General features: G+C 41.8%; 1 protein-coding gene across 1 annotated transcript in view; it reads left to right on the top strand.

The window, feature by feature from the left end:
• Positions 1-18,529, top strand: part of FAT1 (FAT atypical cadherin 1) — a 109,675-nt gene that overhangs the window by 29,293 nt on the left and 61,853 nt on the right. The window contains 1 exon segment of the mRNA XM_008710459.2: positions 11,088-11,402. Coding sequence (XP_008708681.1) covers positions 11,088-11,402 — 315 coding nt within the window.

Here is an 18,529-nt window from a genome sequence, read left to right as displayed (position 1 = left end):
TTCAGGCAGGGACTCATAACCTCAGAAAGATTTATTTGGCCTTTGTGTAAAAAATAGAAAATATTAAAATACCTAGTTGTTAAATTACTATGTTTCCTTTCTCAAATACTTGTGCTTTCTTCCCCTTCTCTCTTCACTGTTTCAGAGAATAAATTACTCTTTTATTTAACTATCTTTCCCACAAGACCCTATTTTACTACTCTTGGTTTCTCTAGCACCTCATACCATGCTTGGCAAACAGTAGGAACCCTGTTCGTTGAATGAATTAAAGAAAGTGTAAATCAAGAATGCGTTTTAAGATTAATTTCTAGGAAGATCCAGACCACATTATAAGCAACATAAACTCCTTTTTAATGAAGAGGATATTCTAGGATATAATTTAAAAAAAATCTGTTACTGACTTTTTCATCTAGTCCCAATATTTCAGTGAGATTTCTTTTCCAAAGAGGAGTATTCCTTAAAATACCAGTTTTTATGTGATACAAACCTTACAGCGGGCTTAACATTTAGAGTTCTGGACCTACACCCACCGCTCAGTATTTTAAAGTTACTAAGTGCACTCAACAGCTCAATTATGATCTTCTCACAGTGATCATGGATTATGTAATGCTTTATACGCCACCTATTATGTTTAATGTAATATAAATTCAGTCTGAATTTTTATGTAGCAAGATCATAGGAAAAATACAGTTCACCCCTGAACAACGCAGGGATCAGGAGTGCTGCCATCTCCCAGCCTCCTGGCAGTTGAAAATCTGCATATAACTTGACTCCCCCGAAACTTAACTAATAGCCTGTTGACCAGAAGCTTTACCAATAACATAGTCTATTTAACACATATTTTGTGTGCTTACATGTATTATATATAGTTTTCTTGTAGTAAAGTAACCTAGAGAAAAGAAAATGTTAAGTCATAAGGAGGAGAAAATACATTTATAGCACTATACCGCATTTGTCGAAAAAGACCCACGTGTGAGTGCACATCGTGCATTTCAAACCCACGTTGTTCAAAGGTCAACTGTGTGAACTAACCTTCCAGATCTAGAATAGCGTTGGATTCTATTTCATGTCCTTTTTCCTTTTTTATCCTAAACATGGTCAGATGGGATTCTTGAAATTTGTGTAGGGATCTCTTTGGCCCACATTTAGTTGGGTTTATACTTTATGTCCTGTCCTTCCTTCTTCCATGGGCAAATGCTGGTAAACTTCTGTTATGTGTTAATTTTGCTTTTCGTTACTAGTGATGGATTAGTGGGGATCACCTACAGAGGCTTACAGGAAAGAGGCCTGAGAGCCAGCTCTCCCTGTTGCATCACAGCTGTGCTCCCCCGTAGGGATGAGAAAAGCAGAGGGGAGCACACTGGTGCTCAGGAGTCTGGGCTGTGGAGCTGGTAGGCCAAGTTTTGGATTCTTTCTTCTCTGCACCTAGTTGGGTAATTTAAGGCAATTTACTTAACTTTTGAGGCTTAAACAAGTTATTAAATGTAAATGCTGTGATGGCTAACTGGTAAGGGAATTCACTAATGAATTCATTGATTAATGTATTCCTCTTAGGATGGTGAATAAATGATTTTGGACAAGTGACTTTTCAGCTCGAAACCGATGCATCAGGAGCATGAGGAAAGACCACCGAGCTTACAGAGTAATTGTGAGGATTAAATAATATGGCAGGGGCGCCTGGGTGGCTCAGTCAGTTTGAGTATCCGACTCTTGATTTCAGCTCAGGTCATGATCTCAGGGTCCTGGGATCGAGCCCCGGGTCGGGCTCCATGCTCAGCGGAGGGTCTGCTTAGGATTCTCTCTCTCCGTCTGCCCCTCCCCCTGCTCTTGTTCTCTCTCTCAGATGAATAAAATCTTAAATAATACAGCATATAGCATTTGCTGAGTGTACATCCAGTAAATATAATGTGGAAAAAATAATCAGCATTGAACTTGTACAGCTGCTAACATACACGACAAACTACTAGAAACATTGCCATAAGTATGTGAAATGTATCCTTTGAATTTTAATGCCTCCAAGGCTGTTTTGTGTGTGTAGTTTTATCCAGTTAATGTGTATTCAGATGTTACTTTTGATATCCAGGGACTATCCTCTTTAGGAGAGCTTATCCATGAAAGCCCTCGTTAACAGTATTAATGATTCTGACATGGAAATCAGAACTTGGAATCATTTCTCAACAGAGCATGAAAACATGGTTTAGCAGAGCTTGCCATGGGAATGACTCTCTCTGCAAAGCTGCAGAAATCCCTGGACTTGAAACATGATGCTTAAAATCTGATTATGAACTTAATTAATATGTTTTAGTAAGTTTGCAAGTCAGAAAGCTTCCTCAGCTAATTTTAAAGTTATTGCAACAATTTTAATTGAAAGAGTTGATAGATCTGCATTTTAATTAAGAGGATTTAAATAGGTAGTTTAAATAATGAAAAAACAGATTGGCAGTTACTGCATAAAAAGCTTTCCCTTTAGTCATTAATTTGTGACCTAACTGTGGGCAATATAATTACAGAATTTCCTAGACCTAAAACTTTGTAAGTTGCTTCATATATAAATACTTTTGAATTTTAGTTGTTGAAGCTGTCAGACTGTCCATTGTTACACATCTGTTCACATTAATGAAACAGATAAATACTTGGAAAGAAAGTATATCAAAAAACAAAGGGAAAATAAAATGCGAAGATTATACTAGCAGAAAGGGCTGCCGGTGCTTAACGGTTTTTCTTTTTATGTGCATTTTAAATATGGCTTAAAAGTCATTGTTATAGAAATTTAAAGAATAAAAACATTGGTTCATTGGGTTGATTTTCTTTATTGTCTCTCCATCAGCGTGTTTATTTGTAGGCCTTTCCCCCCCCCCCGCACCTAAAATTGTGTGTTCGTGTGATTTTTATTTTTAAAACAGAGCTAAACAGAACCAAGGTAATACTTTATATACTTTTATAAAGGTTTTTCATTTGTTAATTTGTATATCACTGACATTTTTCTATGTAATTAATATACACATCTTTTTTTTTTTTAAGGTTTTATTTATTTGAGAGAGAGAGTGTGAGTGGGGAGAGAGGCAGAGGGAGGGGGAGAAGCGGACTCCCCACTGAGCAGGGAACCTGAGGTGGGCCTTGGTCCCAGGACCCTGGGATCATGACCTGCTTAACCGACTGAGCCACCCAGGTGCCCCAATACACATCTTTTTTTAAAGCTGTATCACATTTACTGTTATGTGGTGTTAAATGGTTTCCTTTTTCTCCTGAAACCGTGACGTGTGCTTAATGTCTTAAGGCACAGAACAACAAGGTTTCTGTTGCATCACGCACTTTACCTAGATCCCCAAATGCTGTGAAGACAGCAAAACCGATTTTTTTTCCATCTGGTCATTATGTTTTTTACATTCCATTGAAGCCAGGACTTTTTCTGTGGAAACTGCAGGCTGTGTTCAGTTGCTTTCATGCTTCTCTCTAATTAGAGGACCCAGCCGGAGACGGGGAGGTGCTGTTGCAGGGTCCTCGGAAGCCAGTGTCTTTGGGATTGAATCCCACTTCCACGTGCACAAACGGTGACTTTGGGCAAGTCGTGAACACTGTTTCCTCCCCTGTGAAATAGGGTTGGTCCTGTTACCTACTTCTTACAGTTGCTGTAAAGACTAAATGAATTAAAGTAGAAGAGCTTAAAATAGCGTCTGTCGCATCATGAGCTCCCCGTGTGTATTTGTGGTTAGTACATCACCAGCAGCATCATTAACATTTCCCTGAGCTTGCTGGGTTTCCAGGCACAAATGGCTTCTCCTCAAATGACACAGCAGGTCATTGGTTCTGAAAGATCAGGTCGTGGTAATAATCAGTACCATGTCTTTAGTTAAACCGGAGAGAGAATTTTACAGCAGGACTTACTCGGGTTTTAGCGGTAAGAGGTGGAGAGGCACCCGTTGAACCGTGCAGCGCGCTGGTGTTCTGCCCCATGAGGGATGCTGTGTGGTGGATTCATTTTACTTATTTTGACTTTTCTTTTTATTATCAAAAGCATGGGATATTTACTAATTTGTATGGTCTCAGGCATTTAAAAATTTGATTTATAGGGGCAAGTGCCTGGCCGGCTCAGTCGTAGATCTTGTAACTCTTGATCTCGGGGTCGTGAGTTCAAGACCCATGTTGGGTGTAGAGCTTACTTAAAAAAAAATTTGATTTACGTATATATAAAATTTTGTATTTAATGAAAAGAAGATAAAAACAAATTCAGAAAAATTTTGTCACTTAAAGAAGGAAACAGATTAACAGAAAAACCGAGTGGATAGTATGAAGTTCCCATAGCGCCCCAATGCCACACACAGTTCCCCCTAGTAACCTCTTACATTAGTATGTTTGTTATCATTAAGGAGCACATACTGATACATTCTTATCAGTAGTTCACTCAGCCCATAGTTCATTCAGATTTCATTAGCTTTTTCCTGGTGTTCTTGTTCTGGGCCAGGATCCTGTGCAGGCCCCCCATCACATTTAGTCCTTCCGTCTCCCCGACGACTCTTGGCTGTGACTGTTTCTCAGAATTCCCTGTTGGTGACGGACATCCGTTTTCGACAACACATGCTTAACAAGCTCCCACTAGTTACCATGCCCTAAACAAGACATCTCTGCCCTCAAAGCGTTTGCATTTTCAGAGGGAGCTTATAGTCTACTTTTTAAAATTTATTTCATAGCAAATTAATATTGAATGTGACAACTGTAAGACTTCTGATTTTTTTCCCTAATAGGAAAAAATTGAGTAACCATTTATGGATTAATTCCAGACACATAGATCTTGCATCTCTAGTGTGTTGAAGGTATCTGTTCTTCTAAAGTGTATATTGTTTTTTTTTTTTTTTTAAAGATTTTATTTATTTGACAGAGAGAGAGACAGCCAGCGAGAGAGGGAACACAAGCAGGGGGAGTGGGAGAGGAAGAAGCAGGCTCATAGCAGAGAAGCCTGATGTGGGGCTTGATCCCATAACACCGGGATCATGCCCTAAGCCGAAGGCAGACACTTAACCGCTGTGCCACCCAGGCGCCCCTAAAGTGTATATTGTTGAAAAAAATTTTTTTCTAAAAATTGAGTATTGCTTTTATATTTGGGAAGACATTTATCTCCGGAAGAGTTATTCTGTGTATGAGGAGACTACAGAATTGGAGGAAGGAGTAGTCAGTTGCNTTTCCCTGTAGGGAAAATATTATCCAAAATTATATTTCATGTTTTAGTTTTTCTTATGATTGACTAAAGAGGCTTTTCATACAATTGCTGTCTTAAGTTTGGTTCCAGAAAAGTTAAAAAAAAAAAATAATAAGGCATGTGGCATGATCTACCAGAAAGGAAAGTAAGGTTTGCAAAGGTATGTTGCCAGGCCATTGCTGATAAGTATTTTTGAGTTGGAGTAGCTGAAGAATCTGAAATAGCAAGGTTTTGTTGAAACTTCTGGCACTGGGGCTTGATAGGGGGCCAAGACCTGTTCAACAAAGAAAACAGGAAAATTCCAGGAAGAAAGATGTTCTGTGGCCATGGAAATTTGAGTTAGTTAGAATACTTTTGGCAGTATTCTGGGTATGTATAATTTTACTTTTGCCTTAAAAAGGACTGTGTTGAAAGCATCTTGTTCCACCTGTGTCAGCTGGGGGACATGCTGGCCTTCCCTATTCAAGGATGATTTCGAGTTAACATCATTAGCCATCGATGGTGGGCAATAGGAATTAGTTATTCTTGGAAACCTTCCTCTACTTTTGTTTTTTTTTTTTTTTTTTTTTTTAAGATTTTATTTATTTGTTTGACAGAGATAGAGACAGCCAGTGAGAGAGGGAACACAAGCAGGGGGAGTGGGAGAGGAAGAAGCAGGCTCATAGCGGAGGAGCCTGATGTGGGGCTCGATCCCATAACGCCGGGATCACGCCCTGAGCCGAAGGCAGACGCTTAACCACTGTGCCACCCAGGCACCCCCCTTCCTCTACTTTTGGTTCATTTACTTGAGCAACTAATACCGTACCCTGTGACCTAGGAATAATCAGTCTGTGAAAAGACAGCATCAGTACCCGTCTAATTATTATATATGGACAGGCATGAATCTTCTAGAAAGACCTTTTGCTGTGAGCTCCATTTTCAGCCACATTGGTCAAGCTCTTTTAACAGTTACGTTGTATTTATTTCCCCTTTCAGTCTAGCTGTTCCACTGTATGCACATTTAAAGTTAGTTTCCATAGTGACATCTGGTGGTGGCTTTGAAATCGTAGATAGTATGTTTGGAATGATAAATATTTTTACTTTAATAGCTCCAGATTTCTGGCTTCTTTCAAATTTTTCAGCTTATTAACAACTTTTCTTGAAAATGTCTTCATTGTATTCTTGAGGTTGGAAAGCAAGTCATTTATTGCCCCTGTCATGTTTCATTAAAGCAAAGGAATGATTCCTTGTAACATTGCTGGGTGGTGCATATAACAGGCTTGTCTAAACTTGTCTCTGTATTCAAAATATACATCCCAGAATCACGAAGCAGCACCCCTACCTCAGCTACTGCTTGTGTACCAGAACCTCGTGATTAGAAAGATGTCGTTCTCACATTTGGAAGGGCTAGGCTCCCTGGTACTTTCTCTCTCCTGTGTGGCTGGAGGGGCTGTTGTGGAAGGTCTGGGCTCCCGCTCCTCTCTCTCTCAGCCTGGGCTTACACATCATCTAGTCGCATGCCGTTGCTCTCTCAGAAAGTGAAAGCAGAATCAAAAAATAGGATAGAGATGGCAGAGAAAGAAGGGAAAGACATTTGAAGACACGGGGAAGAACACCGGGGATGAGACCGGATGTCTGTCTGTGCCCAATAAGTATGGTATCACTGTGATATGTGTTAAAGAGAGGTATCTTAAGGACTGGAGCTTGAATATTTATCTTTGTTGTTGGTTCCTCAGAGAATTGTTTCAGGGAGAGGGAATTTATACCGTAGTGCGAAATCAGTGGTTAGTGGAAGCTGGTTATTGGAAGCTGGGTCATGCATAGGGAGAGAGAAGTAGGAGTGGGTTGGTTTTGAGACGAAACCGTAGATTCACTTCCGGTGCTGGCGAGGAGCCTTTTAGTTGTTGCTTTCCTGTGTCAGAGGTACCAACTAAACGTCCTCCACGTGGAATTTTGAGGATTTCTCTTCTATGAATGAAGGTACTGCTGAAGTTATCCGTGTGTCCGTGCTGCTTGTGGCTGCCAGAAGGACTGGGAACTCGGGTAGGAATATGGACACCGTGACTGGGAGACTGGACGCTGCTTGTGGTCAGACTTCCAGACAGCGGGTCTGCAGGTGGTCTCAGAGGCCAGGACCTCCGTAAAGAACGATCAGGTGTGACGAGCCCGTGACTGAAGCAGTGCCTCATTCTGGATTCCAACTCTAGACCCGCTTAGCTTCCTACACCTGACAGATCCTTTCAACTTGCTGTAAAAACAAGGGAGCTGCACTGTTGGGGTGCTGAGGGGTTGCTGGTCTACCGTTGTTGATTTCGAGGGCACCAACGCTAGGTCTGCTGCTCTTTCTTCCCGTATTGTGTAGACTGCTTCCAGCCGGTCCTGGCCCAGCGGTCTGCTCTTCCAGGTTCAAGGCAGAGCTCAACGCGGTGCTTTATGCCTGCTTCACAAGTTTCTGCCCGGGAGGCTTCGATAGATGCTTCTCGTGACTGAACAGGCAGATGAAAGAGCACAACATAAAAGAGCTTTGCATACGTGTGGTCTTTTCCCACCTACTTTCTGCTTTTAAAATAGTGCTTACAATTAGAATCAGCAGTTAGAATAGCACATGGGCACTGCCCCTGAACGTCTGTGGCCAAGCAGAGTCCTTGAATCCTCTCTCTCTATTGTCTTTCAAGTGTGGGGAGGACCCTTACTTAAGCAATTGAGAACTTGTAGTGTCTCCTTGTGGCCCCCAGTGTCCTTGGTGGTGTGGAGCGTGTGACCGTGTTGCTGGGCCCGATCATGACAATATAGGCCGTGGCAAAGACCCTGAGTTCCGGAGTCAGACAGTCTCAGATCCCACTTCTGCCCCGTAACTGTTGATCCGGGGCTGTTTCTTTTTTTTCCTTTTCCTTTCCCCTTTCCCTTTTCCTTTCCTTTCCTTTTTTAAGATTTTATTCATTTATTTGTCAGAGCACAAGCAGGGGGAGCAGCAGGCAGAAAGAAGCAGGCTCTCTGCTGAGCAGGGAGCCCGATGTAGGGCTTGAACCCAGGACCCCGGGATCACGTCCTGAGTTGAAGGCAGACGCTTAACCGACTGAGCCACCCAGACCCCCCTGCTCTCTAGCTTTTAATGTTGAGTAAGATCTGGAAGTTACCTGGGACTTGGAAACGTCCCGTCCTCGTGGTGGCTAGGAGGTCGTGAAGAGGATATGGTTGATCCTCTAGCTGCCAGGTGATAGGGGTGAGTAGCTCCCCGCAGAAGGCATCCCGTAATTGAACACTGCAGCCTGGGTGCTCACAGACTAGACTCGAAGCAGAATTTGATGGAAAAGAAATAGCTGCTCTGTCTGTGATTTTAAACCTTGTATTTGCATTTTATGTTATATACTTGTTTGTAAAATGCGAATACATGTTTTCTGTTTTTCCTTCCATCTTGAAACTGGAGAAAGCTGTTATATGTGAATGAACATTTAATAGAGTCCTTCTGAATCCTGACGTGTAAAAAAATGAATAAGAGGTTTCACTTGTTTTCTTAGAGTTTTCACATTAAATTTTGTTTACTACACTTTTGTCGTACTGCCATGGGCCGATGGCCTTTTGTTGGCACTGATGTCAAAGATTCTTGGTGTTTGAACTCTGGCTCTGCCATTTATTATGACCCTGGGAAAATTCCTCATCTCTCTTAATCTAAGGTTTTCATCTGTGGTATGGGAATAATAACAGCACACGTAGTCGGGTTGGCTGTCATGACCAAATACGATAGTGCATGTAAGACTGGTGTCATAGCACCTGGCATGTAGTAAACACTGAACACACTTGTTTCTGTAATTATCATTGTTATTAAATGCCTACAGATCACATTTAGAGGGACACAGTTTTAAAAAGTCGATAGCAGCAAGAATTATTTGAGTATTAGAACCAGAAAGAGGTGAATACAAGCCCCAGGTAGCTGTCTTCCTGAGATTTGCTAATACTTCACCTGTCAAATGAATTATGTTACACTTTAATGGCAGAACACAGAGGAACATACGTACACTCATTTATTAATATGCAATCCTAGTAGAAAGAACATTCTGTTATTCCCTGACTTCCTTTGTGTCCCTTGATGGGGGCGATGAAAAGAGAAACTGGAAAAGATTATTTTTCCTTGGTCACTAAGGATGCTCTTTCAGGCTAAAAACAGGTAGAATTTTACTAATTTGGTGAACAGTGAACAGATTGGGTATGCATAGACTGTGTTTGGAACAGACAAACAGGAAAACATTGAATTTCTCTGCCCATACCTCTGCTGCATAGGGAGACCAGTTAGCTCCTTTTTATTGAAGAGTTGTGAGGCTTCGTTCGTTATTTCTAGGAGCACTACAGATCCATTCGGAGCGCTTATGGAGAATTAGTGAAACAGTTGTAAATAATTATGCTTTCTGAATAGCAGTACTCATTTCATGATCATCTATTTCACATGTTAATATTCAGTTAAGTTTGGTATTTATAACTTGTAAACCTTTTGGGAAGTGTTAGATATAATGATCTGACATTCAAAACAAATGAGTCTTTGTGACATTAATTACTTCACATAAGCAAAGATTTACATTTACGCAGTGATCAGAAAGTAGGAAATACAGATTTATGTTTCGTTGGGATAAATACTGTCTCAGTGCAGATTAAATTGACATTTGTTCTTTTTCCTGTAGTATTTTGCATTAAATGAGAAACCGGTAATGCTAGAGTTATAGGAGTTCCAGTGTCCAACCTGGACCATAGTGTTGAAACCCCAAAAGTAGCATTCGTTCGGAATGATTAATACAGAAGGAAAAAATGTAGTGACATATTTTGGGAAAGCCAAAGGACAGGATCACACCATTAAATAAAAAGGTGGGATTTGCCTAAGAGTAATGGATATTTCCATTTTATCCTCCTCCTGAGAAGTGGTTACTCCAGGGATTGAGTAAGGTTTTGACTGGTTTTAGTGGCTGGGCTAGAACATGACCTTTTCTTTATAATCCTATAACTCCTCTTTTACTGGTTGACTTAGTAGGAAATGTATTCTAGTTTGGGTCCCCATTGAAGGACTTTCTGTACCAACTTTAATTAAGGCATCTATTCATTTTTGTTCATTCATTAAATAAATAATTACGGCTGGGTCAGATGTTATACTGGCATTCAAGAAGGATGTGGCCTCTGTCCTTGTGAAACTTATATTGTCGTGGGAGAATTTATATTTTTAGCACACCGGTTGTCTTGCCATGAGCCTAAGGGATTCATTCTGTGCACGAGAGACTTGAGCAAACCTTTATTCTGGATTTTTGAAATGCCGTACTCTGTTTTCTTAGCCACTGTAAAGGGTGTGTGTTACCAAACCACAGTGTGTCAAGGAGCATTGCTGTAGCTTCTTTATCTAAACTCTAGTAGTGGTCATGGGAACGTAGTGTGGGAAGCAGGGGCTGCTGGATGGTGGGGACTCTGATCTGGGCCACGGCTTTTTGATTCTGTCTGGGTCCCTGGTTGACCTCTAGAAAAATCTGCAGATCTCAACTGGTCATAAATTTCATCTTTGGAAACACAGAGTATTGGGCTATTAGCTGAGCTCTTAGTGCCCATCTCAGTGGGTTGTTCTGAGACTTCAACGACCTACTCTTTGTAGACTGTTCTGCATAGTGCCTGACGTCTAATACTGACAACGACTTTTACAGTCGGTACCACGTGCCAAGTGCTCTTCCAATTGTGAATGTGTGTATTCGCTCATTTGATCAACCTGTAAACATACCGCTCTGTTTTATAGGAAGCCGCAGAGAGGTGAGGCACCTTGCCCAAGGTCATACAGCTCTGAGTGACGCATAAGCCCTTGAGACATGAGAACTGTTACTGAGGCTGCCCCTTGGTCAGCGTGGCAGTTGGTGGTTGTTGACAAGTGGTCGTCTTCTTTCTTTCACAGGTGTCGTGGAGACTGCAGAGCGACTGGACCGGGAGTCCACCCCCCACTACTGGCTCACAGTCTATGCCGCGGATCGGGGTGTCGTGCCTCTCTCATCCTTCGTCGAGATCTACATAGAGGTCGAGGATGTCAATGACAACGCACCGCAGACGTCAGAGCCTGTTTACTATCCAGAGATAATAGAAAATTCTCCCAAGGATGTATCAGTGGTCCACATAGAGGCATTCGATCCAGATTCTAGCTCTAATGACAAGCTGATGTACAAAATTACAAGTGGAAATCCACAAGGATTTTTTTCAGTACACCCTAAAACAGGTACGTGGTAATAGTATTCTGTGAAACACTCATGCTTACACTTCTTGGTATTTTTCTTAATTTTGATAAATCGTTTCCCTTTTGAGTTATTCAAAACAAGGCTTTATTTCCTGATGAGAATTTAGTCCAAATGTTTTTCTTTCCCCCCTTTGAACTCGTTTTTATAGGGCTTACTTTATCGCTTTGCTCATTAGTAGAATTTCACTTTCAGGTGAAAAAACGAATACAGTGTTTCAGTAGTAGCTCCTAAATTAGTGATATATCTTAAACTCACCGCAAATTCTGCTGCTAAGTATTCCAATTTTCTGAACTCTGCTTTTTATGAAGAATTATCAAAGGAATTTATTTCACAATTCACAGTATTTTTCTGTGTGGTTTTAGAATTTTTTCATAGAGCAGTGCTAGGTCTCTGTAGGCAGTAGGGGATCAAGATTCAGCAGATTTCAAATTGGGAGTAGTTAGTTACTTTCTTGAACTGATACATCAAGTTTTCCTTCTGTTTCCCCAGGGTCTGACCCCCTGCTTGTAAGGGGGTAGCTCCTTGACTCCAAAATCCTCTTCCAAAATCCTTGTCACCTTTTAATCTTTGTTCTTTTACATTTGACAGCATCTCTGATTTTTTCCCACTGTTCTTGCTTCGTGTCACAAAAAAAGAGCTTCCGTGTTGCTGTCATTTGTGTCATACTCTTTGATTTCTTGATCACAGTTGAGACAGAATCGTCATATGACATTGAGAGGACAGTTGATTTGTAGGAAAGAAAACTTCTTATTGGATAGATCACTGGCCTTTGAATGCAGGGATGGTTCAGTGATGCGTACGGTACTTTTCAGTAGAATCTGGTTAACAGAAAATTCTGAAGAGGGAGACTGACTGTAATGCACGTCCATTCCCCCATCATGTCTTTGCTGATTCTGTCTGTCTTTATTCTAGCGGAATTGGCCTCTTCAGTTCCTGGGTTGTCTGTTGTATACGTGAAGGACGTAATGCACAAAAATCGAAATTAAGGGAGTCGTCTCCACTTCCGTACCAGTCTCTGCTGTCCCTTTTGGGTACTGTTCTTACTTTGTAATGTTCTTTGTTGAACTTAAAACAGTTCTTGAGGTAGAAGGAAGCTTGAGGTCAGTGTCTGTGTACCAAAACTGCTGTACAAAGATACCAGTAGAGATCAGTGTGTATGTTTTGTCTTTTAAAAAGCATGTTAAAATGTTGGTTTTTTAAACCTCTTGTCATTCATAGAGTCTGTCTTGGTTGTTCAGAGTAAACTTAAGTACAAGATTTATCTCGAATGTTTGAGAAGTACTTTAGCGTGGTGTCTGCTTGAGATTCTCTCTCTGCCCCTCCCCTCTACGTGTGCACGCACACTCTCTAACAAAATTAAAAACGATTTAAGAATGATTGAACTGACCAAGTACGACATCCATTCATGATAAAAACCTTCTGCAAAGTAGCTCTAAAGGGAACATCTCTCAACATAATAAAGGCCTTATATGAAAGACCCACAGCTAATAATTTCAGCCTTAATGGTGAAAAACAGAGCTTTTCCCCCAAGGTCAGGAACAAGACGAGGATGTCCACTCTCTCCACTTTTATTCAACCTAGTGCTGGAAGTCCTAGCCACAGCAGTCAGGCGAGAAAAAGGGATACAAGGCATCCAGACTGGCAAGGAAGAAGTAAAACTCCCGCTGTTTGCTGATGACATGATACCGTATATAGAAAACCCTAAGGACTCCACCAAAAAACTGCCAGAACTGATAAGTGAATTCAGCAGAGTCACAAGATACAAAATCAATGTACAGAAATACAACCTATTTCTGTTGTATTTGAAGCAGCAGTAGGAGAATTTAAGAAAATAATGACATTTACAGTGGCACTCAAAATAAGGTATTAGGGATAAACCTAACCAAAGAGATGAAAGACCTGTACTCTGAAAACTATAAAAAAACTAATGAAAGAAATTGAAGATGACACAAAGAAATGGGAAGATATTCTGTGATCACGGATGGGAAGAACAGGTATTGTTAAAATGTCTCTACCACCCAAAGCAATCTGCACATTTCATGCAATCCCTTTCAAAAGAACAACAGCATTTTTCATTAGCATACAATCCTGAAAGTTGTACGGATCCACACAGGACCCGGAATAGCCAAAGCAATCCTGAAAAAGAAAAGCCAAGCTGGAGGCATCACAATTCCGGACTTCAAGTTCTATTACAAAGCCATAGTGATCAAGACAGTACGGTACTGGCCCCAAAATAGACACAGAGATCAATGGAACAGAACAGAAAACCTAGAAATAAACCCACAACTGTATGATCAATTGATCTTTGACAACGCAGGAAGGAACACCCAAAACAAAAAATAGTCCCCTCAACAAACGGTGTTGGGAAAACTGGACCACTTTGTCACACCGTACACATAACAAATTCAGAATGGATTAAAGACCTAAATGTGAAGCCTGAAACCATAAAAATCCTAGAAGAGAGCACAGGCAGTAACTTCTTTGACATTGGCCGTAGCAGCTTTTTTCTAGATATGTTCCTGAGGCAAGGGAAACAAAAGCACAACTAATCTGTTGGGACTACATCAAACTACATAAAAACTTTCTGCACAGCAAAGGAAACAGTCAAAACTAAAAGGCAACCTACAGAATAGGAGAAGATATTTGCAAAAGACACATCTGATAAAGGGCTAGTATCCAAAATATATAAAGAACTGGTACAATTCAATACCCCCCAAACAAATACAATTTAAAAATGAGCAGAAGACGTGAACAGACATTTCTCCAAAGAGGACATCCAGATGGCCCACAGACCCATGAAGAGATAGATGCTTGACATCACTCATGATCAGGAAGGTGCCGATCAAAAGTACAGTGAGCTGTCACCTCACACCCGTCAGAACGGCTAAAATCAACAGCCAAGAAACAACAGGTGTTGGCGAGGATGTGGAGAGAAGGAAACCTGCACTGTTGGTGGGAATGCAAACTGCTGCAGCCACTCTGGAAAACAGTATGGAATTTCCTCAAAAAGTTAAAAAATAGAATACCCTGCGATCCAGCAGTTGCACTACTGGGTATTTACCCAGACGATACAAAAACACTTACTCGGGTACGTGCACCCCCATGTTTATAGCAGCATTATCTACAGTAGCCAAACGGGAAGCCGCCCAGTTGTTCATCAGTAGACAAATGGATGAAGAGGTAGTGTACGCACGCGCGTGTGCACACACCCACACAGGAGTGTTTTTCAGCTACGAAAAAGAATGAAATCTTGCCATTTGCAACAATATGGATGGAGAGTATAATAAGTAAGTTAAAGTATAATAAGCAAAGTAAGTCTGTCAGATAAAGCCGAATACCGTGTGATCCCACTCATATGAGGAATTCAAGGAAAGAAACAAATGAGCAAAGAAAAAAGAGATAAACCAGGACACAGAGTCTTAACTGTAGAGAACAAACTGATGGTTCACCGGAGGGGAGGTGGGTGGGGGGATGCGTGAAATAGGGGATGGGGATTAAAGATGCACATCATGATGAAATAGAGTAAAATAAAGATCAAAAAATAAAAGAATAATTGAGCCATCCACAAATTTAATTACAGAAGAGAGAAGCGGGATCTGCGAGCTGTTTTGGAAGCGCTGGTGGGAGGGTGCCAGAGCCTGAGCGCACGAAGAGGGGCTGGAATTAAGAGATTGCGCAGGAACGTGAAGACTGGAATCGGCCTCTGTAAATCAGATTCACAAGAGCCGTGTTTAAGCAGCCTGGTTGAGTACTGTTTTTACTGCACAAGTCGTGACCAAGTTCAGCTTCATTTTTGCGAAATAAAATGAAAGAGAATGAAGCCAAAAAATTAGAAGGCACTTTGAAACATAAAAGCAGAAAGATAAGTTTATAAAAAATTTCACAGGATTTCGGAGTCAAACTGGGAAACGAGAAAGCTGGAAGTTAAAGCGAGGCGATAATTCAGGAATAGAACTACCTCTGATTTTATAACTGATGAATTAGACTTTAAAATCCTTTCATTTTTCCTTTGTCTTCTCTCCCTCTCCTAGATTAGGGTGGGTCCTCCGGGAAGAGACAGGCAAACAAGCAAGCAGTAACTGTCCTTTTGAATATCTGAGCCAGGACTCCAGGTCTGGGCGTAACGTGTAATTAAGGAGAAGGAAGAAAGACGCGTAAAGACCTGACGTGGGTTAGAGCTGCTGCGGGCAGCCAAGAAACCGTGGTTCTGTCTGGGGCCTCTGGAATGACCACACCACTGCTCTGCTGTTGTGTCTCGCAGAAATGTGATTAATGCGGCCTTGCAGCCTCCTCTACAGCTCTCTCTCTGACAGCTCTTAGGAGGGGATGTCTGCAGAGACTTCTTGATCTTCGGGGAGAATGAATCCCCTCCAGGAGGCCCCAGCTCGCCCCGGAACCCCTGGGTGGGAAGCACGTGCATCCTGCTGTCCAGACGGCAGGAGCGAATTCATAAGGATTACAAGGAGGTTTTATTATTTTATGAGTTGAAGACAGATGAGAGTGGGGAATAACTATAGTTAGAACACAACAATGTTTTTGTTGTGAAGTATATTACAAACTGTATGGTGAGTAAAGTCTAGCGATTTCACAAGTCACGTAAAGTCTCTAAAGATCAAGAAATAAGTGTGTTTTAGCTTGGGCGTTATTAAAGATTAAATACAGCTTTACAAGGCCTGTCTCCAGATGATTCTGTTCCCCCAGCTCAGCAGAAGCCTTGGGCGTGATCTTCAGGGCCCAAACTGCAATACCTCAGAGTACACATCTTGCTCAAAACGTTTAAAGCAGACCTATTTTTAATGGGTAGATTGTTGTTACTGGAGGCCAGATTGTGGAAGCTGATGAAGGAGTCTGGTAGAAGAAAGTGCCCGTGATTTACCGACCATAACACCACCTGGAGACCCTAAATCATGTTCCTTAATAATTAATGGCTGAGTGAGAAAATCACTGGGCTGGAAATCAAGAGGTCTGGGCAGTAGTGAGGCTTTCACCTCTGGGATGGGGGGACGGGCGACTGGCTTCCCGGTCCTTCCGTCTCGTGAGTAGTGATGAGCGTTTTTGCACTCCTGTTGAGGGATCTCTACGCAGAGTGCAGACCACTCAGAATCATTTATGGGAACGTTGCCTCTGCCTCTTCCGTTCGCATGTGCTCCATTTGCTCTACTCACTGTGCGTGAGATAATCAAGATTTTAGTAGATTGATCCAGGGTAAACACATTTCATGGACTAAAATGAATCTACTTGCTCTTAAAGATCAATTTAGGGCCCTGGTGATTTATCAGAAAGTCCAGCAGACTAGAGAAAGCCTAAATTCATTGCCATTCGGTCATTTGTTTTCCCTTCAAGTACTTACTGAGCCTCTCCTCTGTATACAGCACTCTAAGAGATGCTTCGAAAGTTCATAGTTTGCATAAGTGAAATGGCAAAGGGAAACCTGTGCGTACAGGATAGTGTGGCCCTGGGCTCGGATGAACGCCTCCGGAGGAGGTGAGAAACAGACTGATGGGTGGGTGTAGTTGGGAGGATGAGGCCCCTTGGACAAGTTACTGGGCTGGTTTTGAAGGTGGTGAAAGTGGATGGCTGGACAAGAGCTTAGGGGACATCATGTTGGGGGACAGTTTGATGGCCTGGTGATTATTAGCGGCCAAGAGATCAAGTTAGTGGAGCATGTGGGGGAATGGCTACACGTGCCAGAAAACCTTCAACACCAGAAGAACAGCTCAAACACAATACTTGTTATTTTTTTTTTTTTAAAGGATTTTATTTATTTAAGAGAGAGCGTGAGTGGGGAGAGAGGCAGAGGGAGAGGGAGAAGCAGACTCCCCACTGAGCTGAGCAGGGACCCCGATGTGGGACTCGATCCCAGGTCCCTGGGATTGTGACCTGAGCTGAAGGCAGACGTTTAACCGATTGAGCCACCCAGGTGCCCCGGTATTTATGTTACTTTAATAAATAATGACCTGTTTTCAAGAATGTGCCTGTAATTCCTCAGAACGTTTTGTAGAAATCTAAATCAGACGACCTCACTAAGTCATTTTGGAGAGAGGGAAACACGTTGGCAGTGCTTTTTCTCCTTGTGTCATAGTAGGACATTTTGAAAAACAATCCGTCCTAGGTTTGGATTTGATACTCTGAATTTTGGATTCTAAATGGCAGGTTTGAATGAACATTTTTGAATGATTTTTTTAAATCTTCTAAAGTTGTTTTTGTGTGTCATTATGGCGCCAGGAGGTGACTTTCTGCCTCTTGGATGGTTCTTCCGGCATTAAGTAGGGGGGCAGGGCTTTTCTTTCTCAGGGTGAACAAGCAGAAGAGACTCGTTCTGTTTTCCTTTTCTGACATACACACTTCTTTGACACCATGAATTTTTGTAACATGTTTTGTTTGATTATGTCCAATTTCAGGGTACATTTCCTTTTCTTTATCCCCATCCCTCCCCAACCCCCTCCACTCCCACCTGCCCCTCACCTCCCCTCTGGCAACCATCAGTTCTCTGTCTTTTAAGAGTCTTTGTTAAATTTGCTTCTTTTGACGTAGATCCTGCCATTGCTCACGTGGGAGACAGACAAGAGCATAGATGTTGGATTGTCTGAGCCTTGGCAGCCCCGGCTCCTGCAGACGGACGCCTCACAGCTTCTCCCGTGAAGGACGGAGAAGGGGGGTCCTGAGCAGTGGGGACCCTGAGCAGTGGGGACCCGTGTGCACCCCACAGGTTTCATGATTCACAAGTAGCCTCAGGAAACTGAAACCACCCGAGCAAAAGGTCTTTTTTATTCAGTGTTAACAATTTAACTTTTGAGGAGTGATAGGCTACTTTCATAATCAGCAGATAATTTTGGAGTGTTACTTTTGTGCGTGGGCATGCTTTAGAAAAGACCATGGTTTTATTCTCTTATCTATGTATTTGGTATTTTCAAGTTTTGGATGCGAAGCAAGTAGTGCTCCTTATTTTTAAAAAGTTGTATTGAAGGATAACTGACACATATTTAAAGTCAACAATTAGATAAGTTTCGACACAGCAATACAGCTGTGAAACCACTCCCACACTCAAACAGTGAACGCGTCCGTCTCTTCCAAAAGATTCCCTGGCCTCTTTGTATCCCCCCCCCCC

Source organism: Ursus maritimus, unplaced genomic scaffold (genome assembly GCF_017311325.1).
Source record: "Ursus maritimus isolate PB19 unplaced genomic scaffold, ASM1731132v1 scaffold_28, whole genome shotgun sequence".
Taxonomy (NCBI): domain Eukaryota; kingdom Metazoa; phylum Chordata; class Mammalia; order Carnivora; family Ursidae; genus Ursus; species Ursus maritimus.
The sequence above is the reverse complement of the archived record's forward strand: the minus strand, read 5'-3'. Positions and strand labels throughout refer to the sequence as shown.